Consider the following 25,857-nt stretch of genomic DNA (forward strand, 5'->3'; position numbering starts at 1 on the left):
ATCCTCCAAAGCGCCCAAAGGCAGGACAAGAAGCAACGGATGGAAACGAACCAAAGAGAGGAGCAACCTAGAACTAAGGAGAAACTTCCTGAACAACCTGTTCTGTTCCAGCCTATGACCGGCCCTGTTTGAATGTCAGGGACAACCCCTTTTTATAATCAACAGGCTGGAAAAAACCCAACCAAATTTATTTACAAAGAGTTCAAACAAAAGTTAAACCAAAAGGTTAAACAAGAGTTAAACAAGAATAACAGACCAGGACTCTAGCAGAAGATCTTCTAACGGTTGCCTTCAGCAACCAGCACCTCCCCCACCTTCCCCTTTTATCAGCAGTCCCAAGGGGTGGGTTCTCATTGCCTTCTCCCGAGTTGCCTCATTGCTTTCCTCTGTTCTGCTCTGCTAGATTGCCTCCTGCTCCTAGCGTCCCTGAACGGAGCCAGCTGTGGATCGTCTTCTTCCAATCCCTCGTGCTCACACAGCTGGGTCTGAGGAGGAACAAGACGGGAGGGGCCAGGCTGAGAGTCCTGCAGTGCATCAGAACCTTCCTCTGACACCAAAGGCTCTCCAAACCCCTCCTCCTCCTCCTCCTCTTCAGAATCATCCGACTCAGCTGCCGGAACCACAGGCTGACTGCTGAATCACAACACAACCTGCCTCTAGAAGCTGTGAATGCTCCAACAGTGGAGGTTTTAAAGAAGAGACTGGACAGCCCTTTGTCTGAAATGGTATAAGCTTCCCTGCCTGAGCAGGGGGTTGGACTAGATGACCTCCAAGGTCCCTTCCAACTGGATTACTATTATTATCTGTGTCTTCATTGAATAATGGTTGTATAAGATCATTTTTTACGAGATGAGATGAGATGATAGAAACCAACTTTCTGTAGCACCCTCGTGACTCTCCATCTTGGTTGTCCAGGACGACCAAAACATCAAGAACACGGACATATCCACCTGGGTAAGACTACAAAAACAGGAGACCTAAAGTCCTTCAGACGTTGGGAGATCTTTGCTTCTTCAGATGTTGCTCAAGTAGAATGGATGGAGTGGCCTAATTCAGCAACATCTGCGTCTTCGGCAGATGTTCTAGAGTCCCAGAGGTGACCTTTGAAAAAAGCTAGGTTTCTTCATGTCCCAAGCTTAAAGAATGTTTTCACAGTTCTTCAACCTCATCTCTGGATTCTTCTCACCTGTGGAGATGCTTCCCGACTTGCAAGCGGGGAACACGGCTCTTCCTACTCAGAGGTCACCTACACGAAGTCACCTCCTCCACCTTTAACTGGAGAGCAACTTCCGAGGACCTGACCATGTTCTGGTCCAGGTTCTACCTCACCAAAAGCTCGAGGTGGGCAAAAAAGGACCAGGAAAGGGCTAGATTGAAGGTCTCTAGAGCAGGTTGCCCACACATGATGCCCTCATAGATGCCAACCATGAATTAATCTCCAGGCTGGCTGAGTAAGGATGGCAGGAACTGAGATGCCAACCCAGCAGATGTCTCGTATGTATGTGTGTGTGTGTGTGTGTGTGTGTGTTGTGTGCTGTCTGTTTGCTTTTGCACAATCTGCTCTGGAAGATTCGGCAGTGGAGAAATTGTTCCAGCCTCTCCTCCCTTCTGCCAGCTCTGTGTCCCCGGCACTCTCTATTCTTAGAAGCAGTGTCATGTCTGAATGCCACCTCAAGCCCTTGACAAGCGCCTTGTTGTCTCTGCCACAAATTTCCTCCGGCAGAAACACAACGGCACAGCAAATGACTCAGAGGCTTCGCAAACAGGCAACGATGCAATTAATATAATCTCCCACGCCTGAATCACGGAGGGAAAAGGAAGTCCTGAATCGGATCGAACCTCGGTATTGAGAACGACTACCGTACAGGTAGTCCTCAGTTTACGACCGTAATTCAGCCCAAAGTTTCTGTTGCTAAGAGAGACAGCTTAGTGAATTTTGGCCCGTTTTACAACCAGTTGTTAACTGAAGCACTGCGGTTGTTAAGTTAGTAACACAGTCGTTAAGAGAATCTGGATTTCCCTCTTGACTTTGCTTGCAGAAGGGGATCATGTGACCACAGGACACTGCGACCGTCATAAATATGAGTCCCTTGCCGAGTGCCTGAATTTTGACAGTGTGATTGTGGAGACGGTCGTAAGTGTGAGGACCTCTCCTAAAAACGGGCGGAAACTACGGCAACACTGTTGTGGCTGCCATCTTAATTTTTTTTCACTGTGTCCTATAGATGCTCCTGCCTAACAACAACAACAACAACAACAACAACAATCATAAAGTTGGAAGGGACCTTGGAGGTCATCCAGTCCAACCCCCTGCTCAGGCCGGAAACCCTGTACCATTTCAGACAAATGGCATACTCTGACATACTCTGGATCTTCGCACGCCAGCCATTAAAACCAAGTACAGGTAAGTCCTTGACTTACGACAACAATTGAACCCAAAATTTCTGTCAAGTGAGACATTTGTCAAGTGAGTTTTGCCCCATTGCACCACCTTTCTTGCCACGGTCGTTAAGTGAATCACTGCAGTTGATAAGTTAGGAACAGTGTGCCCAGCCTCCCCCTTTGACTTTGTTTGTCCGAAGGTCGCAAAAGGGGATCACGTGACCCTGGGAGACACTGCGACCGTCATAAATGTGAACCGGTTGCCAAGCATCCAAATTCTGATCACGTGACCACGGGAATGCTGCAACGGTCGTTAAGTGTGAGAACCGGTCCTAAGTCACTCTTTTCACTGCCGCTGTAACTTTGAACGGTCACGAAATGAACTGTCGTAAAGTTGAGGACTGCCTTTATAAATGATTAAATATACAATGTATAAATATCACTTTTCTGCCCAAAGCTCAAACACCCCAAAGCAAAAAAACTGGAGCAGTTTTTTTTTCCAAACGTGGTCACTTGAAGAGGGGCGTAACTTCAATTCCCAGAATTCCTCAGCCAGCTTTGCTTGGCTGGCTGAGGAATTCTGGGAGTTGAAGTCCACCCATTTTAAAGGGACCACGTTTGAAAAACACTGCTCTAAAAGTTTCTCTCTCAAGAAAGGCCCCGAGTTCTCATATCATAGGAGATAAATAAAACCTTTTCTCATTTTCCCCTCCTTCCTATACTTGCTCCTTTACCCACAAGGCATTGCCATGCACGCTTTAAAAAGACCCCTCTTTTCCTCCCCAGCCTCCTAGCCCCTTATCCTGCCCCACCCAGCCGTTCATTTCAAAGTCATTGGGAGCCCTTTTCTTTTTTCCAAAAATGCAAAACTGTCCAGGATGGGTGTGTGTGTGTGTGTGTGTGTGTGTGTAATGGTCCAGAGCAGATTCCAAAACGCTGACGTGATTTATTTATTTATTTTTTGCAAAGTTCAGCCTCCAGCCCCATAAAGGACCCCCAAAACAGACAAATCTCAAAAATCTGAAAAAAAAAAAATTACAGGCCAGTCCTTGACTTATAACGATTCCTTTAGTGCCGTTACAACAGCAATGAAGAAGGAAAAAAAAAAAAGACTTAGGACCATTTTTCACACTTATGACCGTTGCGGCATCCCCAAGGTCACGTGATGAAAATTCAGATGTCTGACGACTGATTCCTATTTGCGACGGTTGCCGTGCCCCAGGATCACGTGATCCCCTTTTGCGACCTTCTGAACCACAGCCGCGCGGAAGCCAGACTCAACTCAACCACCGTGTTAACTAATTTAACCGCTGCGGCAATAAAGGCCGTTAAGATGGGGGCAAAATTCACTTCACACATGTCTTGCTTAGCAACAGAAATGTTGGTCTCTTTGGGGTCGTAGGTTCGAGGACTTTACCTGCAGACATAACGTTGCAGGGCAACGTTTTCAAGAAGAGGTTGGATAGCCGTTTGCCTGAAAATGGCATAGGGTTTCCTGCCTGAGCAGCGGGTTGGACTAGATGACCTCCACGCTCCCTTCCCACTCTGTTATTCTTTGATTCTATATTTTAAGAAAGGGACGTGGTGGCTCAGTGGGTTAGGACGCTGAGCTTGTCGATCAGAAGGTCGGCAGTTTGGCGGGTCGAATCCCGAGTGCCGCGTAACAGAGTTGAGCGCCTGTTACTCGTCCCAGCTTCTGCCAACCTAGCAGTTCGAAAGCACGTAAAAATGCAAGTAGAAAAATAGGGACCTCTACGGTGGGAAGGCAACAGCGTTCCGTGTGCCTTTGGCGTCTAGTCATGCCGGCCACATGACCACGGAGACGTCCTCGGACAAGCGCTGGCTCTTCGGCTTTGAAACGGAGACGAGCACCGGCCCCTAGAGTCGGAAACGACTAGCACGCGTGTGTGGGGGAACCTTTACTTTTTAATATATATTTTAAGAGCTGCTTCCCCTCCCCCTTTTTCCCCCCTCCCTTCCTAAACCATCTGAGGGATTGAATCCAGCTGGGCTAATTACAAGGTGTCTCCCTCCAAACATGACAGCACAACAGCCCATCGCAACCCACAGGAGCGCTCGGCTCCTCGGCAATGCCAAGTGTGCCAGGAATGAAGTCCTGATGAGGGAGCCCGGGGGGGGGGGTGCCGCCACCCCAATCTTTTGTTCTCTTGCTTTTTCTCCAGCCCCGGCGGAGAGAGTAAAGGCTGTGTGATTATTTCACACAGCCTCTCTCTTCTCCGCATTGTGCCCGGGACTGTCTGGGTGGCATCGCTGCCAACTCCGCCATTGTCCTCCCTGGGATTCAGATTCTGTCTCTTGGGAGTGTTGCTTCAAATCTGCGGCACAACACACCGGGAACACAACTGGTGGGGTGGGTGCTCCTCCTGTTCCCAAATAAGAGGATGTAATATAGGTAGTCCTCGGCTTACAACTGCCACGGAGCCCGACCTTTCTGTTGCTAAGCCAGGCAGTTTTGCCTCGATTTTACGATCTCCCATTTGTTAAGTGAATCGCTGCGGTGTTAAGTTATGAACACGGTCGTTAAGTGAATCTGGCTTCCCCCTTGATTTTGCTCGTCAAAAAGGGATCACTTGACCCCAGGACACGGCAGCCGACATAAGTATGAGTCGGTTGCCAAGCGTCTGAATATGGATCACGTGACCCCAGGGGGGATGCTCTAATGGTCGTAAGTGTGAAAAATGGTCACAAGTCATTTCTTCTTTTTTTTCAGGGCTGTTGTAACTGCGAAGGGTCACTGAACGTGTGGTTTAGTCGTTAAGCGAATCCCTGCAGTTGTTTAGTGAGTAATACGGTTGTTAAGTGCATCTGCCTTTCCCGCTGACTTTGCTAGTCACGAAAGATGGTCATATGACCGCAGGACACTGCAACCGTCATAAATACAGGCCAGTTGCCGAGCCTCCAAATTTTGATTGACCACGGGGATGCTGCAACGGTTGTAAGCACGGAAAAGGGTCGTAAATCCCTTTTTTCAGCGCCGCTGTAACTTGGAACGGTCGCTAAACGAATGGTTGTAAGTCGAGGACTGCTTGTAACTTGCGGGAACAACGTAAGGATTCCAGGCTTATTCCTCTCTTGACTCTGCCCCTGGTTTTGCCTTCAGCAGCTCAATTTTGCTAGAAAGACATTTTTGACTTATGACCGTTTGGCCAATCTTGAACTGAGGTTGGCCAGCCAAACATGGTCAGTCGGAATGAGAAACTCTGGTTTGGTTGGACGCCCCCAACGGCACCCGCTTACCGATAGGTGACAGCTTGAAGAGCTCGGCAGTAGCAGCTGGCCAGCCAGAGGGAGCGATCCGTCAAAATGTTGGGGCAGTGGGAAACCCGTAGGATCAAGAGGTTACTCCCAGAAGCTTTGAGTAAGGACTCCAGTCCTGCTTCGAGGCACCCCCTACAAGACAAATCCCCCCAAAAAGGGAGAGAAAATCATAAATTCTTTACATCCGCTTGTCGCTCTGGTGCTTTTCTTTCAAAGATGGCTCTTGTTTATGCCCATCGTCAGCCTTTCTGCCAAGTTAAACTCTTCAGATAAACAGGGATTAAACCAATATGAAACTACGTTGATCGGCTGCAGGGCTAATTTTTACTGTGATTTGTTCACATGTTGTCTTTGAGAAATCCTGTGTTTCATTTTCAACATTCTCAACTTACAACAGTGTCATTTGCTGAGAAACTGGGAAAAAAATTAAAACGCAATTTATTTGGAAAAGGGATGATTTAAATTCGTGTTTTCCAAACTTGGCTATTTTAAGATATGTGGACTTCAATTCCCAGAATTCCCCAGCCAGCAGATGTGGACTTCAACACCCAGAATTCCCCACCAAGTACATGTGGACCTCAGTTACCAAATTCCCCAGCCAGCACGTGTGGACTTCAACTCCCAGAATTCCTTATCCAGCACTTGTGGACTTCAACTCCCAAAATTCCCATGTAGGAATTTTGAAGCACATGTAGACTTCAACTCCCAGAATTCCTTAGCAGCATGCTGGCTGGGGAATTCTGGGAGTTGAAGTCCACCTAGCTTATAAAGTTGCTGGAGTTGAGAAATAGTGTTCCGGAGGAAACAAGGTTTATAAATGTTTTTGAAATTGGTCCAGCTGGCCACGAACATTGGAGAAGAATTTCCTACAGTGAATTCAAACGTTTAGCCCCAAGTCACTGACCGCCTCCAGCCTTCCCTGTGCAACCTGAAAGCCCTGCTGGCTGGGGATGATGGGAATCCTTCCACTAGATGTTATTAAGTTTTGGTTTATTAACAGCTGCTCATCTATCCACCTAGAAACTCTCAGTGGCGAAGAAATTTAGAACAGAGAATCATATTAAAATGAAAACCCAATGGAAACTCCAATGAAAAAATTCAATCTCTAGACCCATGCGTCCTTGCCAGAACCCCCAAACTAGCGTCCTGCCTTGGTGCCAATAGCAGTGGCTGATGGTCTTTGGACAGCCACCTGGAACATGTCAATGGCTCCGCTCCTGAACCAGCAAAAGTGGGGGCCACTGGGCCTACAGCAAGTCTCCCCACGTTCCACAGGTCTTATCAGAATTAGAGTTGGAAGGGACCTCGGAGGTCTTCTAGTCCAACCCCCAAACCCTGTACCATTTCGGACAAATGACTGTCCAGTCTCTTCTTAAAAGCCTCCAGTCATGGAGCATTCACCACTTCTGGAGGCAGGTTGTTCCACTGGTTAATTGTTCTCACTGTCAGGAAGTTTCTCCTTAGTTCTAGCTTGCTTCTCGCCTTGAGTTTCCATCCGTGGCTTCTTGTCCTGCCTTTGGGTGCTTTGGAGAATAGGTAGACCTCCCTCCCTCCCTCCCTCCCTCCCTCCCTCCTTCCTTCCTTCCTTCCTTCCTTCCTTCCTTCCTTCCTTCCTTCCTTCCTCCCTCCCTCCCTCCCTCTCCCTCCCATCCATCCATCCATCCTAAATTCCAGACCTTCCCTCCTTTCATCTATTCATCCATCCAAACTTCCAGGCCACCCATCCATCCTAAATTCCAGGTCTTTCTTTCCTTCTTTTTTTCTTTTTTTCTTTTTTTCTTTCTTTCTTTCTTTCTTTCTTTCTTTCTTTCTTTCTTTCTTTCTTTCTTTCTTTCTTTCTTTCTTTCTTTCTATCTTTCTTTCTTTCTTTCTTTCTTTCTTCCCTCCCTCTTTCTTTCTTTCTTTCTTTCTTCCTTCCTTCCTTTCTTCCTTCCTTCCTTCTTTCCTCTTTCTTTCTTCTCCTTCCTTCCTTCCTTTTTCTTTCTTTTTCTCTTTTTCTTTCTTTCTTTCTTTCTTTCTTTCTTTCTTTCTTTCTTTCTTTCTTTCTTTCTCTTTCTTTCTTTCTTTCCCTCCCTCCCTCCCTCCCTCCCTCCCTCCCTCCTTCCTTCCTTCCTTCCTTCCTTCCTTCCTTCCTTCCTTCCTTCCTTCCTTCCTTCCTTCCTTCCTTCCTTCCTTGATTTATCCATCCATCTAAACTTCCAGGCCATCCAAGCATCCTAAATTCCAGGTCTTCCTTCCTTCCTTCCTTCCTTCCTTCCTTCCTTCCTTCCTTCCTTCCTTCCTTCCTTCCTTCCTTCCTTCCTTCCTTCCTTCCTTCCTTCCTTCCTTCCTTCCTTCCTTCCCTCCCTTCCTTGTATCCACCCATCCCTCTGTCTCTTTCCCCTGCCTTCCTGTGTTATAGGAACCCAGGGCTGGAAGTGACCTTGCAGGTCTTCTCTGCTGAAACAGGAGACCATCTATCATTTCCGACAAATGGCTGTCTACTCTCTTAAGAGCCTCCAGTGATGGAGCGCCCACAGCTTCTGGTGGCCAGCCGTTCCACTGGTTAATTGTCCTCACTGTCAGGAAATTCCTCCTGAGTTCCAGGTTGCTTCTCTCCTTGATTAGTTTCCATCCGTTGCTTCTCGTCCTGCCTTCGGGCGCTTTGGAGAATAGGTGGACCCCCCTCCCTCTTCTTTGGGGCAGCCCCTCAGACATCGGAAGACTGCCTCACCGTGTGCTTTTCATGTAATCCTCCTTCGTCTCCTTCTTCCCCCTTTGCCTGGGTTTCAGATTTTGGAGGGTGAGCGAGTGGGTCTGGGTGCACCATTGTGACAGCATGACCAGGAACTGAGCAAGAACACACAAAAAAAAAACAACCAGAGAAAAGTCAGGGAATTACACAACTGGTGTCCCAACAGAGTCAGGGACACTGACACGATCTTGTAGTTTTATCTCAATAAAAATATATTTCACATTTACAGGTAGTCCTCAACGTACGACCATAACTGAGCCCAACATTTCTGTTGCTAAGCGAGGCATTTGTTCAGGGAGCTTTGCCCCATTTTAGGACTTTTCCGGCCACAGGTGTGAAGTGAATCGCTGCAGTTATTAAGTTTGTACGACGGTTGTTAAGTGAATCTGGCTTCCCCAATGACTTTGCATCTCAGAAGGTTGCAGAAATGGGGGGGGGGGAAATCACATGACCTCGGGACGGTGCGACCGTCATAAATAGGGGTCAGTTGCCATGCGTCTGAATTTTGATCACGTGACCGTGGGGAAGCTGTAATGGTTGTAAGTGTGAAAAAACGGTCATAAGTCCCTTTTTTTCCAGTGCTGTTGTAACTTCAAAGGGTCACTTAACGAAGTGTTGTAAGTCGAGGACTATCTGTATATTTACAGCAAGCAAGGTAGTCCTGCCCATCGCTACATCCTGAGGTAAATTGTCAGGTAAATCGCAGAACAGCCTGCAGAGCACGCAGAGTTTAAAAAAAGGCGGGAAAAAAGGGAAACTCCCCCTTCTCACCCAGCAACCAATCATAATGCAGATTGCCTCACGCAGGAGCCCGCCCTCTCCAATCCATCAACCCCAACTCTGTCTTCTGGCTCATTATAAAGTACACTTCATCTTCCAGCTATTAAATTAAATATCTTAAGTGTTTTTCACACTTATGACCGTTGCAACACCCTCCCCCCCCATGGTCACATGATCAAAATTCAGACGCTTTGGCAACTGATTCACATTTATGATGGTTGCAGTGTCCTGGGGTCACGTGATCCTTTTTTTTTTGACCTTCTGATAAGCAAAGCCAACGGGAATCAAGATTCACTTAACGACCGTGTTACTAACTTCACAATTGCCTTGATTCACTTAACAGCTGTGGCAAGAAAGGTCGTAAAACAGGGCAAAACTCACTTGACAACTGCCTCACAGAAATTTCGGGGCTCTGTTGTGAGCGTAGGCTGAGAAATACCTGTACTTTATGGAATGGAGTAGGACCCACAGTCAGATTAACATTCCAGCTTGACTACTGCAGGAGTTGAACAAGGAGCTACCCTTGAAAACTATCCAGAAGCATCCGTTGGCGCGCCTGCGCGTGCACACACACGCACACACACAGACACACACACACAAAGCAGCTATGTTACATCCTGAGCCACCGTATTGCAGCACATCACCTCCATGTTGTGCAGGTTGTGTGCTAGACACAATTCAAGGCCATGGTTTTGGTCTCTAAATGGGACCCAAAGGGCCGGGTTTAAGAAATGAGCTACCTTGAAACAGAATTTCATTTTTAAGGTTGTGGGAATGGGGCTGCAAAGGAAGTAGAGAAGAAGGCCTTGTTATCAGAATTCAAGTTAATGGTTAATTTTAACTGTTTTTTTTTAATTGGGTGCTAAGTTTTATTCTTTATGGTGAGCTGGCCTGCGTTCAACAAGCAGGAAATTGGGAGAGAGCGAGTAAATAAATTGGCAATCCACAAAGGGCAAATATTGAATGGGGGGTGGGTGGGAAATAGCGTCAGCAAGTATTAAATCCAGACTCCACCAGGAAAATAAATCTTCCCAGCAAGTCCACTCAACTCAGTCAAGAGTTTTCAGAACGATGCGCACAAATCTTCTGCTTCCAGACTTGGAAGCTGGAATGACAGCCCGGGACAAGGAGAAAAGAGAACATCAATTCACACAACATTCAGGAAACCCCCCCGGAGACTCCGAGAAGATTGTGACATCAGAATTGATACAGGTGTTGTCCGTTACAACTATTCGTTTAACTGACCGTTCAAAGCTACAACGGCACCGGAAAAGGGACTTATGACCATTTGAACACTTGACAATCTTTGCAGGATTCCCATGGTCGCAGGGCCACGGGCGCTTGGCAACCGACTCATATTTACGACGTGTCGTGGGGTCATGTGAACCCCCTTTTGCAACTTTCTGAGAGTGTCATGCGATCCCCTTTTTGTGAGCTTCTGACAAGCAAAGTCAATGGGGGAAAAAAACAACCAGAGGCACTTAACAATTGCATTACACCTGCAGCGATTCATTTAATGGCAAGCAAGGTCATAAAATGAGGTCAAAACTCACTTAACGTCTATCTAGCTTTGTAACTCAAGGACTAGCTGTAATGTACATTTACATGCTAGCTCCCAAAACAGACTTTCTAAAGCAGGGGTCTTCAAACTTGGCCCTTTTATGACTTGTGGACTTTAACTCCCAGAATTCCTCAGCCAGGCACGCGTGCCTGGCTGAGGAATTCTGGGAGCTGAAGTCCAGAAGTCATAAAAGGGCCAAATTTGAAGACCCCTGTTCTAAATGTAGCATATCACCCAATAACCTTACTCACCATAATTAAAATCCGTTTCTATTTTACCGCACCAAAGGATGCTATTTACTTTTGTATAATCATTGTCTTCTATACTATAAACTAATAAAACTTACAGATTATAACCATAATTAAAATCTGCATCACAAAAAATCAGCCAAATGGAATTATCAATCAACTCTATTAAAGGCAAGATCACAGCTGCAAAGGAAGCCTGGGCATCCACCAAGTTGTTTTTAAATAGGCAGCCATATAAGTAGTCCTTGACTTACCAATTCCCACGACGGGGAATGGCAGCAGGCGGATAGACAGGGGGCCATATCGTTACCGGGAGCGCCGTCTCCGCTATTTGCAAGCGGTGGGGCGCTCCGACCCTCGGCTTCTTTCCCGAGGTTCCGGGAGCGAGGATGTGCAGCCTCCTGAGCTCCGGCTGGTGTACCTGAATGCCAGGTCCGTGGTTAACAAAGCTCCCCTTGTTAGGGATTTAGTTGAGGGTGAGCATGCGGACCTGGCTTGCATCACGGAGACTTGGTTGGGCCCAGAAGGTGGGGTCCCTTTGGTTGACCTTTGCCCACCAGGCTTCCGGGTGCTACACCAGCCTCAAGCTCAGGGTAGGGGTGGGGGTGTGGCGGTGATCGCTAGGGAGACCTTATGTCCGCGGGAGACCACCGTTCCTCAGATAGTCGGGTGTGAGTCTCTCTTTATGAGATTTGGCTCTGGGGCGCAGTTGGGCTTGCTGCTCGTGTACATTTCGCCTAGTCGCGTAGCGGCAGCCCTGCCCGAGCTGCTCGATATCCTCTCGGGGTTGGTGGTTGAGTTCCCCAAACTTATAGTTTTGGGAGACGTCAACCTACCATCCCTGGGAGGTTCATCTGAGCTTGCTCGGGAGTTCATGGCTTCCATGACGGCCATGGACCTGACGCAGGTAATTTCTGAACCAACTCATGAGGGAGGCCACACCCTTGACCTGATTTTCTTATCTGGACGGTGGTTGGATGATCTTGGTGGGGGCTCTCCATTTATTATGCCCCTGTCATGGACCGATCATCACCTCCTGCGGCTGGTCTTCCATTTTGCCACCCCCCGCCGTGGGGGTACGGAACCAACTAGATGGTACCGCCCCAGACGCCTAATGGATCCTGATAGGTTCCAAGCGGCGCTGGGGTCCCCACCTGCCTCCATTGCTCACAGCTCGGCGGATGCCTTAGTGGAAGCCTGGGAAAGGGCAGCCACTGAGGCACTCGACCGGGTTGTACCCTTGCGGCCCCTGACCCGGCGCAGATCCCAGCGAGCTCCATGGTTCTCCGCGGAGCTCCGGGAGATGAAGCGTCGGAAACGGGGCCTAGAGAGCTGCTGGAGGTCCAGCCGATCTGAACCCAACCGATTGCGGTTAAGAACCTACATTAGGTCTTATCTCGCTGCGATGAGGGAGGCGAGGTGTAATTACTTCTCCACCCTCATCGCGTCCGCAGATAATCGCCCGGCCGCCTTGTTTAGGGTGACTCGCTCCCTTCTTAATCAGGAGGTGAGGGAGGATCCCTTGCAGGGTCGTGCCGAGGAGTTTAGTCAACATCTGTCAGATAAAATCGCTCGGATTCGGACCGGTTTGGACTCCAGCTGGGCAGAGTCTGGCGATCAGGACGCGGGCGGTCTTGTCAATGTTATCTGGGAGGAGTTTGATTCTGTGACCCCTGATGAAGTGGACAGGATTATGGGGAAGCTGAGTTCCACCACATGTTTATTGGATCCGTGCCCTTCTTGGCTGGTTTATGCAGCTAGGGAGAGGACACGAGGCTGGCTCCAGGCGGTTATATCTGCTTCTTTCAGCGAGGGTTATTTCCCCACCATCTTGAAGGAGGCGGTGGTGAGACCTCTCCTCAAGAAGCCTGCCTTGGACCCAGCTGTATTGAACAACTTTCGTCCAGTCTCCAACCTTCGCTTTCTTGCGAAGGTTGTTGAGAGTGTGGTGGCGCATCAGCTCCCTCTGGTCCTGGATGAAGCGGATTATCTGGACCCTTACCAATCGGGTTTCAGGCCCGGGCACAGCACGGAGACGGCATTGGTCGCTCTGGTGAATGATCTCTGGAGGGCTCGGGATAGGGGGTATTCCTCTGTCCTAGTCCTATTAGACCTCTCGGCGGCTTTCGATACCATCGACCATGGTATCCTGCTGCAGCGTCTCAGGAGATTGGGAGTGGGAGGCACGGTTTTTCAGTGGTTCTCCTCCTATCTCCTGGGACGCTCGCAGTCGGTGTTGGCAGGGGGGCAGAGGTCGACCCCTAGGACTCTCGCTTGTGGAGTTCCTCAGGGGTCGGTCCTCTCGCCTCTCCTGTTCAACATCTATATGAAACCGCTGGGTGAGATCATTCGTGGTTTTGGAGTTGGGTATCATCAATATGCTGATGATACCCAACTTTTTATTTCGACCCCAAACCACCCCAGTGATGCCCTCGCTGTGATGTCCCGTTGCCTGGAGGCGGTTCGGGTCTGGATGGGGAGGAACAGACTTCAACTCAACCCTGACAAGACTGAGTGGCTGTACATTCCGGCTTCCCGGGACACCTGGGATGTTCCATCTCTTTCTATGGGGGGTGAGCTTTTACCCCCTGTGGATAGGGCTCGCAACTTGGGAGTCCTCCTAGATTCACGACTCACTTTGGAGGATCACATAGTGGCCGTGACTAGGGGGGCTTTTGCCCAGGTTCGCCTGGTGCGCCAGTTGCGGCCCTATCTGGACCGGGAGGCCTTATGTACGGTCACTCATGCGCTCGTGACCTCTCGCCTAGACTACTGTAATGCTCTCTACATGGGACTTCCCTTGAAGACTACTCGGAGGCTCCAACTGGTACAGAATGCGGCCGCGAGAGTTGTCTTGGGAGTTTCCCGGTACTCCCATGTTACACCTTTGCTCCGTGAGCTGCATTGGTTACCAGTTGTCTTCCGGGTAAGGTTCAAGGTTTTGGTTATGATCTTTAAGTCCCTACATGGCATGGGTCCGAGATACCTCGAGGACCACCTGCTGCCGGCGTCGACTCCCCTCCGCCCTGTGCGCGCCCACAGAGAGGGCCTCCTCAGGGTGCCTCCTGTCAAGGAATGTCGACTGGTGGCCCCCAGGGGGAGGGCCTTCTCTGTGGGTGCTCCGGCGTTATGAAACCAACTGCCGGTTGAGCTCCGGATGGCATCAGACCTCCGATCCTTCCGTCGCGGGTTGAAGACCCATTTATTTGAACTAGCGGGTCTGGCCTGATGGGGGTACATGGGTTTTTTATAGGCTTGTTTTATTATTTTTGTTTTAACTTGGGCACTGATTTAATTGTCTTTTAATGTTTGTATTGTTATTTATATTTATGCCCTGTGAACCGCCCTGAGTCCCTTTGGGAGAAGGGCGGTATACAAATCTCAATAAATTAAATTAAATTAAATTACAACTTTTCCTTTAGTGACCGTTCGAAGTTACGACAGCAATGGGGAAAAAAATGATTTGCAACAACGGTTGCAGCATCCCCGTGATCAAAATTCAGGTGTTTGGCTACTGGCATATAAAAGGAGCCGCGTGAGACTTACAAATTACAAGCCCAAAACTTCTCTTGGCAAGCAAGACGGTTGTTAAGTGAGTTTTGCCTCCTTTTATGACCTTTTATGCCCCGGTCGTTACATGAATCACTGCAGTTGCTGAGTTGGTAACACACTTTTTTTAAAAATGGACCTGGCTTCCCCATTGATTTTGCTCATCGGGAGGTTGCAAAAAGGGATCAGATGACCCCAATTCATTGCAACCGTCATAGGTATATGCCGGTTGCCAAGGTGTTGTGATTCCTTGCCAGCCCGTGTATCCGACAGCTGAGTCTGAGGACTCAGAGGAGGAGGAAGAGGGGCCTGGAGTGACAACAGAGTCAGAGGAAGGCTCTGAGGAGCTCCAAGACTTACAGTCGGACGAGGAGCTTGGCCCCTCTACTCGCGCTCAGGCTGAGACACAGCTGTGCTGGGAGTCTGAGTTGGACAGTGACGAAGCACAGCTGGGAAATATCCAGGATGCACAGAAATGCCGGCAAGAGAAGCGAGTAGGACAGAGGAATGCAATGGGGCGGCTCCAAAGGCAAAGGAGAAGGCATTAGGAAACCACGCCTGGGCTGAATGATAAAAGGGAAGGTGTGGGAGGTGCAGGTTGCCGAAGGCAGCGGTTCGTGTTGAGGATGGAGTTTCTGCGAAGTGTGTTTGTTTGCCTTGGACGTTGACTCAGGTCTGTGAGAATAAAAAGGGGTTGGTTTTTATTTGTGGTTCCTGCCTGTTTCTTGGAAGAGGGGTTTCTCCTGGTGAGCATGACAAGGATTCACGCAGGCTGGGACAGAACACGAGCGTCTGAATTTTGATCACACAACCACCGGGATGCGGTAACGGCCCTAAGAGCGCAAAACAAGTCACTTTTTCTGTGTCATTGTTACCTCGGTCACTAGACGAAGAGTTGTAAGCCAAGGAGGAACTCTAGTAAAAGAGAAGACCCCCCACCCCACCCCCACCTCACAAGCCCAGCGGCAGAAAGCTCCATGTTACCTTTGAAGAGACCCTGGCGTTTTCCAGCAACACCCTGGTCCATACGGCGGGATGTCGGGCCACAAATTTCCAGTCCTTGCAGACTTCCGCAGCCCTGAGCAGGGTCTTGGTGTCGAGGTATGTGAAAATGCAGAAAAGAGCAGCCCGCATTTTCAGGATCTCCGGGCTGATGACCTCGTTGGAACGGGAGCTGTTTCCCCTCTCGGACCGTCCCCCTTTTCCAGCATCGGACCTGGCTGGGGCGTAAAAAAACGATTCATTATAGCTATATGATGCTCATCTCGCCGTGGGTGGTTTACCAGCATCATCAAAACAGAGGTGCACTCCTTGAAGGGGTTAAATACAGGCAGTCCTCAAATTACGACCCTTCCTTTCGTGACGGTTCGAAGTTACAAGAGCACTGTAAAAAAAGGATCTTATGACCATTTTCCAGACTTACGACCGTTGTGGCATCCCCATGGTCACGGGATTTGCATTCGGATGTTTGACAACTGACTCCCATTTACGATGGTCGCAGTGTCACGGGGTCACGTGATCCCCTTTTACGAACTTCTGACAGGCAAGCGTCCACGGGGAAGACAGATTCGCTTAACGGCCGTGTTACGAATTGAACACGTGCAGGGATTCACTAAACAAAGGTGGCAGGAAACATTGTAAAATGGGGCAAAACTCATTTAAGAAATGTCACACTTAACGATGTCAATTGTGGTCGTAAGTCAGGGACTGCCTGCATTAAAAATAGAAATAGAGGCGAATTGACGGCAGAAAAAGACTTCGTGGTCCATCGAGTCGGACCTTTGGCTTTCTTTGTAGTTGGCTTTTCTTGTTGACTTATTTATCCTTTTTTGATTATTAAGGTAGTCTTCCACTTAGGACCACAATGGAGTCCAAAATTTCCATCGCTAAGCGAGACATTTATTAAGTGAATTTTGCCTCATTTTACGACCTTTCTTGCCACAATTGTTAAGTGACTTTGCTTCTTAGAAAGTCGCAAAAGGGGGGGGGGGTCACATGACCAGGGACACTGCGACCGTCACAAATACATGACGGTTGCCAAGCTGTTTGGAATTTCGACCACGTGACCACGGCGTTGCTGCAACGGTCGTAAGTGCGGAAAGTGGTCATGAGTCATTTTTTTTTAGTGCCGTTGTCATTTTGAACGGTCACTACATGAACTGTGGTACGTTGAGCACTACCTGTGTTTTATTTATTTTTACTTTGATTTTTTTGTTGGATGATGGACATATGTTTATTCCCAAGATGTTTAAAGCCTAATCAAAGGCAGAAGCAATCTAGAACTACGGAGGAATTTCCAGACAATGAGGACAATCAGTGGAACAGAAGTTGCCTCCAGAAGCTGTGAATGCTCCAACACTGGAATTTTTAAAGAAGAGATTGGATAGCCCTTTGTCTGAAATGGTATAGCAGGGGTGTCAAACTCAATTTCACTGAGGGCCGCATCAGCATGGCGGTTGCCCTCAGGGGACCGGGTGGGTGTGGCCTGGGTGGGCGTGGCCTACTGGGTGGGCGTGGCTAGAGTGCGTATGGCCTACTGGGTGGGCGTGGCCAGCTCTACATCGTTCGCATCAAGGGTGCCTATGGGAGCCCGGGCAGGAGTGGGACAGATCTGGGGGTCTCTGGCAGAAGGAGGGTCTCAGGGCCGGGGCCAAGGCAGTGGGGGCCGTTCCCTCACTGTTTCCAGGATGGCTTCGCGGGCCGCATGAAACCACTTCGCGGGCCGGATCTGGCCCCTGGGCCTTGTGTTTGACATGTCTGTGGTATAGGTTCTCCTGCCTGAGCAGGGGGTTGGACTAGAAGACCTCCAAGGTCCCTTCCAACTCTGTTATTCTAATTCTAATTCTAATTCTAATTCTATTCTGCTATACTGCTATACTGCTAAGCTTGTAAGCCGCCCTGAGTCTTCGGAGAAGGGCAGGATATAAATGGAATTAAAATAAAATAAAATAAATAAATAAATAAATATTCTATTCTATTCTATTCTATTCTATTCTATTCTATTCTATTCTATTCTATTCTATTCTATTCCTTATTCTATTCTGTTTCCTATTCTATTCTATTCTATTCTATTCTATTCTATTCTATTCTATTCTATTCTATTCTATTCTATTCCTATTCTATTCTATTCTATTCTATTCTATTCTATTCTATTCTATTCTATTCTATTCTATTCTATTCTATTCTATTCCATTCCATTCTATTCTATTCTATTCCATTCCATTCCATTCTATTCTATTCATTCCTATTTCTTATTCTATTCTATTCTATTCTATTCTATTCTATTCTATTCTATTCTATTCTATTCTATTCTATTCTATTCTATTCTATTCTATTCTATTCCATTCCATTCCATTCCATTCTATTCTATTCATTCCTATTTCTTATTCTATTCTATTCTATTCTATTCTATTCTATTCTATTCTATTCTATTCTATTCTATTCTATTCTATTCTATTCCATTCCATTCCATTCTATTCATTCCTATTTCCTATTCTATTCTATTCTATTCTATTCTATTCTATTCTATTCCATTCCATTCCATTCCATTCTATTCATTCCTATTTCTTATTCTATTCTATTCTATTCTATTCTATTCTATTCTATTCTATTCTATTCTATTCTATTCTATTCTATTCTATTCTATTCCATTCCATTCCATTCCATTCCATTCCATTCATTCCTATTTCCTATTCTATTCTATTCTATTCTATTCTATTCTATTCTATTCTATTCTATTCTATTCTATTCTATTCTATTCTATTCTATTCCATTCCATTCCATTCTATTCATTCCTATTTCTTATTCTATTCTATTCTATTCTATTCTATTCTATTCTATTCTATTCTATTCTATTCTATTCTATTCTATTCTATTCTATTCTATTCTATTCTATTCTATTCTATTCCATTCCATTCCATTCCATTCTATTCATTCCTATTTTCTATTCTATTCTATTCTATTCTATTCTATTCTATTCTATTCTATTCTATTCTATTCTATTCTATTCTATTCTATTCTATTCTATTCTATTCTATTCTATTCTATTCTATTCTATTCCATTCCATTCCATTCCATTCCATTCCATTTTTAAAGAAGAGGTTGGACAGCCATTTGTCTGAAATGGTACAGGGTCTCCCTGCTTGAGCAGGGGGTTGGACTAGATGACCTCCAAGATCCCTTCCAAGACAAGAAACAATGGATGGAAACGATAAGGTGAGAAGCAATCTGGACCTAAGGAGAAAATTCCTAGCAGTGAGGACAATTAACCAGCGGAACAGCTTGCCACCAGAAGTTGTGGGTGCTTCATCACTGGAGGCTTTCAAGAAGAGATTGGACTGCCACCTGTCTGAAGTGGTATAGGGTCTCCTGCCTGAGCAGGGGGGGTTGGTCTAGAAGACCTCCAGGGTCCCTTCCAACTCTGTTATTCTGCTAACAGTAAACTGATGACTGACCTCTGGACGTTGGTCTGCTCAGTGGACAAAACCTACCTGCCATCCTGGAATTGTGTCCTGGCCTGGAGAAATTCACCTGCTGGACCTCAGCGGGCACCCTGGGTTCCACCTCCCACATTTCGGCCTCCGATTCGGTGGTCCGGGATCCAATGTCGGAGACGTCGCCTTCCTCACCCTCCGTGCTGTTGCGGTACGGCCGGCGGTGCCAATTCTGAATCGCCTGTCTGCGCAAAGCCGAGCTGCGCACTCCGGCGGGCCGGTCACAGCCGCTCTCCGAGCCCCGAGATTGGTAGGAGGGCCCGTTGCTGTTCTCACCCCCATGGTAGGCTTCGGGGCTGTCGCTGTCGTAGCACCCCGAACTCTGGGAGACAGCCTTGGCACAGCTGGAGGCCCTGAAATCAGACAGCCAAAACATCTGGAAGCTGATAAAGGGGAATATTTGTAGCTCCGGCTTGAAACGAGGGATCGTTGAGGCTCTCGGAGAATCTGGGTGGGTCAAAGGATCAACTCAACATCACCTGGACAAGATCTTGGGGGGGGGGTGTCTCTGGTCTCCGAGCTGTGCAGCTGCAGAGCTAGGATTTCTGGGGGGGGGGGCTAATGAGAAGACCCTAGCCACTTAACAACAGGGAACATCAGGATACAGGGCTGGCCAGTTGTAAACAGAATGGGACAATTGATTGTAGCCAACTCAACTCCACGCAAGACTCTCAAGCTTCCTCGTTCCGTTATGAATTCTAGATGGACGGTGACTAATATTTATATGTTACTTACATGTAAGGGTGCCGGCAGGACGTCTATACATATGTTGTATGTAGCATGTTTCAAATGTGTGTTATGTATGTGTACACTTGGAGTGGAAGCAACTCAATTTCATTTTTAATGTGTGCCATTGTGCCCGCAGGAAAAAATGACAAGAAAGGTTGTTGTTGTTGTTGTTAGTTGCGAAGTCATGTCCGACCCATCGCGACCCTATGGACAATGTTCCTCCAGGCCTTCCTGTCCTCTACCATCTTCTGGAGTCCATCTAAGCTCACGCCTCCTGCTTCAGTGACTCCATCCATCCACCTCCTTCTCTGTCGTCCCCTTCTTCTATTGCCCTCAATCTTTCCCAGCATTAGGCTCTTCTCCAGTGAGTCCTTCCTTCTCATTAGGTGGCCAAAGTATTTGAGTTTTAGCTTCAGGATCTGGCCTTCTAAAGAGCAGTCAGGGTTGATCTCCTCTAGGACCGACCGGTTTAATCGCCTTGCAGTCCAAGGGACTCGCAGGAGTCTTCTCCAGCACCAGAGTTCAAAGGCTTCAATTCTTTGGCGTTCGGCCTTTCTTATGGTCCAACTTTCACTGCCATACATTGCAACTGGGAAGACCATAGCCTTGACTATATGCACTTTTGTTGACAGGGTGATGTCTCTGCTTTTTAGTGTGCTGTCTAGATTTGCCATGGCCTTCCTCCCGAGGAGCAAGCGTCTCTTAATTTCTTGGCTACAGTCCCCATCTGCGGTGATCTTGGAGCCCAGGAAAATAAAATCTGTCACTACCTCCATTTCTTCCCCATCTATTTGCCAGGAATTGAGAGGGCCACATGCCATGATCTTGGTTTTCTTAATGTTTAGTTTCAACCCAAGTTTTGCACTCTCCTTCTTCACTCACAACAAGAGGCTCTTTAGTTCTTCTTCACTTTCTGCCATTAGAGTGGTATCATCTGCATATCTTAGGTTGTTGATGTTTCTTCCGGCAATCTTAATTCCAACTTTTGATTCATCTAGCCCTGCCTTTCTCATGATGTGCTCTGCATATAAGTTAAATAGGCAGGGCGACAGTATACAGCCTTGCCGGACTCCTTTCCCAATTTTGAACCAATCAGTGGTTCCGTGTCCAGTTCTCACTGTTGCTTCTTGGCCCGCATATAGATTTCTCAAGAGACAAATAAGATGGTCTGGTATGCCCATCTCTTTAAGGACTTGCCACAGTTTGTTATGATCCACACAATCAAAGGCTTTAGCATAGTCAATGAAGCAGAAGTAGATGTTTTTCTGGAACTCTCTAGCTTTCTCCATGATCCAGCGTATGTTGACAAGAAAGGTTACCTAAAACCAAACAACTAAAATATTATTATTAATAATAATATTAATAATATTTTAGTTGTTTAGATTTAGGTAACCTTTCTTGTCATTTTTTCCTGAGGGCACAACGGCACACATTAAAAATGAAATAATAATGTTACTAATAACGCAAAGAGAGGAAAGGGTAGAACACAGGTAATCCTGCGCCAAAAATCTATTTTTGAAATATATTTCTCAGTATTCAACTGGGGAGGGGGACAATTTATGTACATGTTTGCCTTTTTCTTGTCTTTTTATGCTCGTGTTTTTTCCCCTCTTTGTGATATTTTAATGCAGGAGCTCACAATCTGCGGGATAAGGCCCGGTACCGGGAAGTGACGCATTCAAAACCAGGCTGGGCAAAAACCGGGCTGTGCAAGTAGCAGGTGAGCTCATACTCACAGCTGCCCTGTGCGAGCAGCAAGCGTGTGTGCCCGCCACTTGTGCAAATGAAGCTGCGCAGGTGAGTGTGCTCTGCTGCCACTTGTGCAAAGTATATCCTCTGTCCCCTCCCAGCTGCCACCATTGGTCCACAAAGTCAGAAAGGTGTTTTAACGCTTTGAATATATATATATATATATATATATATATATATATATATATATATATATATATATATTCATTATATATTTATATATCTATATCTATCTATCTAAAAGGGACGCGGTGCCTCAGTGGGTTAGGACGCTGAGCTTGTCGATCAGAAGGTTGACAGTTTGGCGGGTCGAATCCCGAGTGCCACGTAGCAGAGTGAGCGCCTGTTACTCATCCCAGCTTCTGCCAACCTAGCAGTTCGAAAGCACGTAAAAATGCAAGTAGAAAAATAAGGGACCACTACGGTGGGAAGGTAACAGCATTCCGTGCGCCTTTGGCGTCTAGTCATGCCGGCCACATGACCACGGAGACGTCTTCGGACAAGCGCTGGCTCTTCGGCTTTGAAATGGAGATGAGCACCGGCCCCTAGAGTTGGAAACGACTAGCACGCATGTGCGGGGGAACCTTTACCTTTACCTTTATCTATCTATCTATCTATCTATCTATCTATATCTATATCTATCTATCTATCTATCTATCTATCTATCTATCTATCTATCTATCTATCTATCTATCTATATTCATTATATATTTATATATCTATATATATGTGTGTGTGTGTGTGTGTGTGTGTGTGTGTAAGATTTATAGTGTCTTGGCGACGTTTCGACAAGGTCCCACTCGTCATCTTCAGACTGGTGTCTTCGGCTTTGTGCGAAGCCGAAGACACCAGCCTGAAGATGACGAGTGGGACCTCGTCGAAAAGTTGCCAAGACACTATCAATCTTACACGGGAAAAGACCCGAATACGCCAAAACCTACATATATGTATGTATGTATGTATGTATGTATATGTATGTATATGTATATATGTATATATATGTATATATATATATGTGTGTATGTGTATATATATATGTATGTATATGTATGTGTATATATATGTATATGTATATGTATGTACAGTATATGTATATGTATATATGTGTGTATATATATATATATATATGTCTCTCTCTCTCTCTCTCTCTCTAAATTGAAATAGAAAAAAAACAATGGAAAGAACCAGACGTGCAAAACGCACGCTGAGCGTTGATTCCATACCCAGTGCTGGACGACGATCTCTGATTTGAAACGGTGTAGGAACTGTGTGGGGTTGTGTCAGCCATCGAATGCTTCTCTCTCTGAAAAGAGACACAAGAGGGGGGGGGGTCCCACGTCAATTAAACCACTAGTTCCTGCTGCCCTTATGGTGCCACCGCCCACCTCCGCAGACGTAGAGATGACGGAGGAGGCCCGGAATTCAAATTTGCATTACTTTAAAAGAGAAATCCTTGTTTGAGGAAGAAAAGATTGCAGCAGTTCCAGGATGTTCTTCCTAACACAGCTGTGCCTTTTTTTCAATCAATCAATCAATCAATCAATCAATCAATCAATCAATCAATCAGAATAGAGCTGGAAGGGACCTTGAAGGTCTTCTAGTCCAACCCCTTGCTCAAGCAGAGAGACCCTACCCTAGAATAGATCATTTCAGACAAGTGGCGGTCCAGTCTCTTCTTAAAAACCTCCAGTGATGAAACACCCACAACTTCTGGTGGCAGGCTGTTCCACTGGTTCATTGTTCTCACGGTCAGGAAATTCCTCCTTAATTCCAGGTTGCTTCTCTCCTTGACCACTTTCCATCCGTTGTTTCTTCTCCTGCCTTCTCCTGTGCTTTGGGAGGTTGACCCCTTCTTCGTTGGGGCAGCCTCTTTTTAAAGACCCTGTCGGTCCAGCCCTCCACAATAATTCTAATTTCTCATTTCCCTTTGGGAAATTCATAGCCCACCCCTGACATGATAGGAGTATTCCGATATTTGAGGGGCTGCCGCAAAGAGGAGGGGCTCCACCTATTCTCCAAAGCACCAGAAGGCAGGACCAGAAGCAACGGATGGAAACTAATCAAGGAGAGAAGCAACCTAGAAATAAGGAGAACAATTAACCAGTGGAACAGCTAGCCACCAGACGTTGTGAGTGCTTCCTCACTGGAGGCTTTTAAGAAGAGAATGGACAACCACTTGTCCGGAATGGTGTAGGGCAGGGGTCTTCAAACTTGGCCCTTTTATGACTTGTGGACTTCAACTCCCAGAATTCCTCAGCCAGGCACATGTGCCTGGCTGAGGAATTCTGGGAGTTGAAGTCCACCAGTCTTAAAGTGGCCAAGTTTGGAGACCCCTGATATAGACTTTAAGAGGATTGGACTTCAACTCCCAGAATTCCTCAGCCAGCGTGCCTGGCTGAGGAATTCTGGGAGTTGAAGTCCACAAGTCATAAAAGGGCCAAGTTTGAAGACCCCTAATATAGGGTCTCCTGCTGAAGCAGGGGGCTGGACTAGAAGACCTCCAAGGTCCCTTCCAATTCTGTTCTGAATGGGATTTTTTGAATCCATAAGATACCTGGAGAAAATCCTTCCAATTAGTTCTCTTGCCCAGCAAAGATCCTGGCTGATGATCATCTCATTTTAACTTGGATGAGATCTGACCACAGCAGAGGACTTAACAAAGGGCCCAACGTCCCAGATGCAGGCGGGCTGTCTTTCAGTAGGAACCATTTTGTTCTGAAAAGCCATCTCCTTCCAACATGGATGCTGAACTACAGACTCTAGACCTTGCGATGCATAACTCAGTAGCTTATGTGTAACTATGCAACTTGTTGTATAACAACCGTCTCCAAGGATACAGGTTAAAGTCTGCCAATCTACCTTATCACAGCCGAGGAGGCTGAGAAGAACAGCGTTCGGTTTAGTCTCACGCGATTGCTTAAGAAGAATCTTAGGATGTTTTCACAGATCGCAACATAGATTTTAAGAGCCAGTAGAGCAAAAACAGATGTTTACCACGATATGAATATAAGCCGAACATTCCCTTTGGTGCATCCTCTTAAGCACCCCTTGAATAAGTTGTATAAGCTTTATTCATCTTCTATAATGTTTTTTAGAAGAAAATATTTGTAGTTTGGGGATGAATTGTAGGGTCCTTGGTGCCCCCAGATTTAAGTGGTTTTCTTGCAGATGTTTTATGACCCAAGTAGGTAGCATCATCAATGCTAGGAGGAGGAGGAGGAGGAGGAGCAGGAGGAGGAGGAGGAGGAAGAGGAGGAGGAGGAAGAGAATTGCTCTTCAAGCTTGGTGGTTTTCTTGCAGACATTCATTACCCAACTAGGAAACATTATGATCATCACTGATGAGGTTACCTAGTTTGGTAATGAAACATCTGCAAGAACACCACCAAGCTCAGAGTACCCCAAGGACCCCACACTTTTCTTTTAATGTCCGCACCGATAGCCCAGCGGCTGTTTCAAAAGACAGACGAGCTCCGATGTGTGTGTCCACCGATGAAGAGTAGACTTTCAATGATCTTTGTGAAGACATGGACCCCACACATCGTACAGGGGCCAAGTTTGATAAACACTGCGTGTGGATAATCAATGCTTTACTGCCAATCAATTCTTGCTGGTCAAGGCCACCAGAAATAGTTTGGAAACTCGGTGGCTTCCGGAGAAGACCAGCACAAGGTCCTAAGCTTCTCCTGTAACAGACCCTCTATGATTCTTTCCATGCTCAACATCTTTTACACCCGGGCTCTCCAAACCTGGCCGCTTTAAGACTTGTGGACTTCAACTCCCAGAATTCCCTACTATCCTGGCTGGGGAATTCTGGGAGGTGAAATCCAAGAGTCTTAAAGTGGCCAGGTTTGGAGACCCAAACTTTACATCACATTTGCTCAGCTTCTTTTTCCTCCCCCACCATCAGTCATAAAGGAGACCACCTCTAACATCCAGCCTTCGTGGAGCAAGTTCCCGGAAATCTACACTCGCCGGTCTCATCTGTACCACATGACTAACCATCTCAAGAAGGTCAGGAGATAGCAAGCCATTGTAGCAAGCCAAAGACCCTTGAAGACCGAAACTGACCCATGTCCACCTCAATCCATCTGAAGGAACCCAAAATGCGAACACCCTTGCATATCCCCACTATCTCCTTGCTGGTAATCCTCCGGGAACAACCCCGATGACCATGTTCCTCTTATTCAGCGGGATCCTCACCTTTCACGCCCTGTTTCTTAACAGTGAGGGCGCATCTCTGCAAGTACTGTAGCTACCGTACTGCAATAGACCTACATCGCTGCATTGACTTAAACCAAAAACTGAAGTTTTTCAGACTTTCAGATGGCTGTACTTCAACTCCCCGAATTCC

General features: G+C 46.9%; 1 protein-coding gene across 1 annotated transcript in view; it reads right to left on the reverse strand.

The window, feature by feature from the left end:
• FBXO41 (F-box protein 41) overlaps positions 1-25,857 on the reverse strand; it is a gene marked incomplete at both ends in the record, with an annotated part of 49,224 nt that overhangs the window by 14,007 nt on the left and 9,360 nt on the right. Inside the window, 5 exons of the mRNA XM_081332417.1 lie at positions 5,641-5,793; positions 8,375-8,490; positions 15,518-15,753; positions 19,024-19,379; positions 22,728-22,807. Of these exons, the coding sequence (XP_081188543.1) occupies positions 5,641-5,793; positions 8,375-8,490; positions 15,518-15,753; positions 19,024-19,379; positions 22,728-22,807 (941 nt within the window). The remainder of the gene's footprint in view (positions 1-5,640; positions 5,794-8,374; positions 8,491-15,517; positions 15,754-19,023; positions 19,380-22,727; positions 22,808-25,857) is intronic.

Source organism: Vipera berus (genome assembly GCF_964194415.1).
Source record: "Vipera berus genome assembly, chromosome: 7".
Classification (NCBI taxonomy): domain Eukaryota; kingdom Metazoa; phylum Chordata; class Lepidosauria; order Squamata; family Viperidae; genus Vipera; species Vipera berus.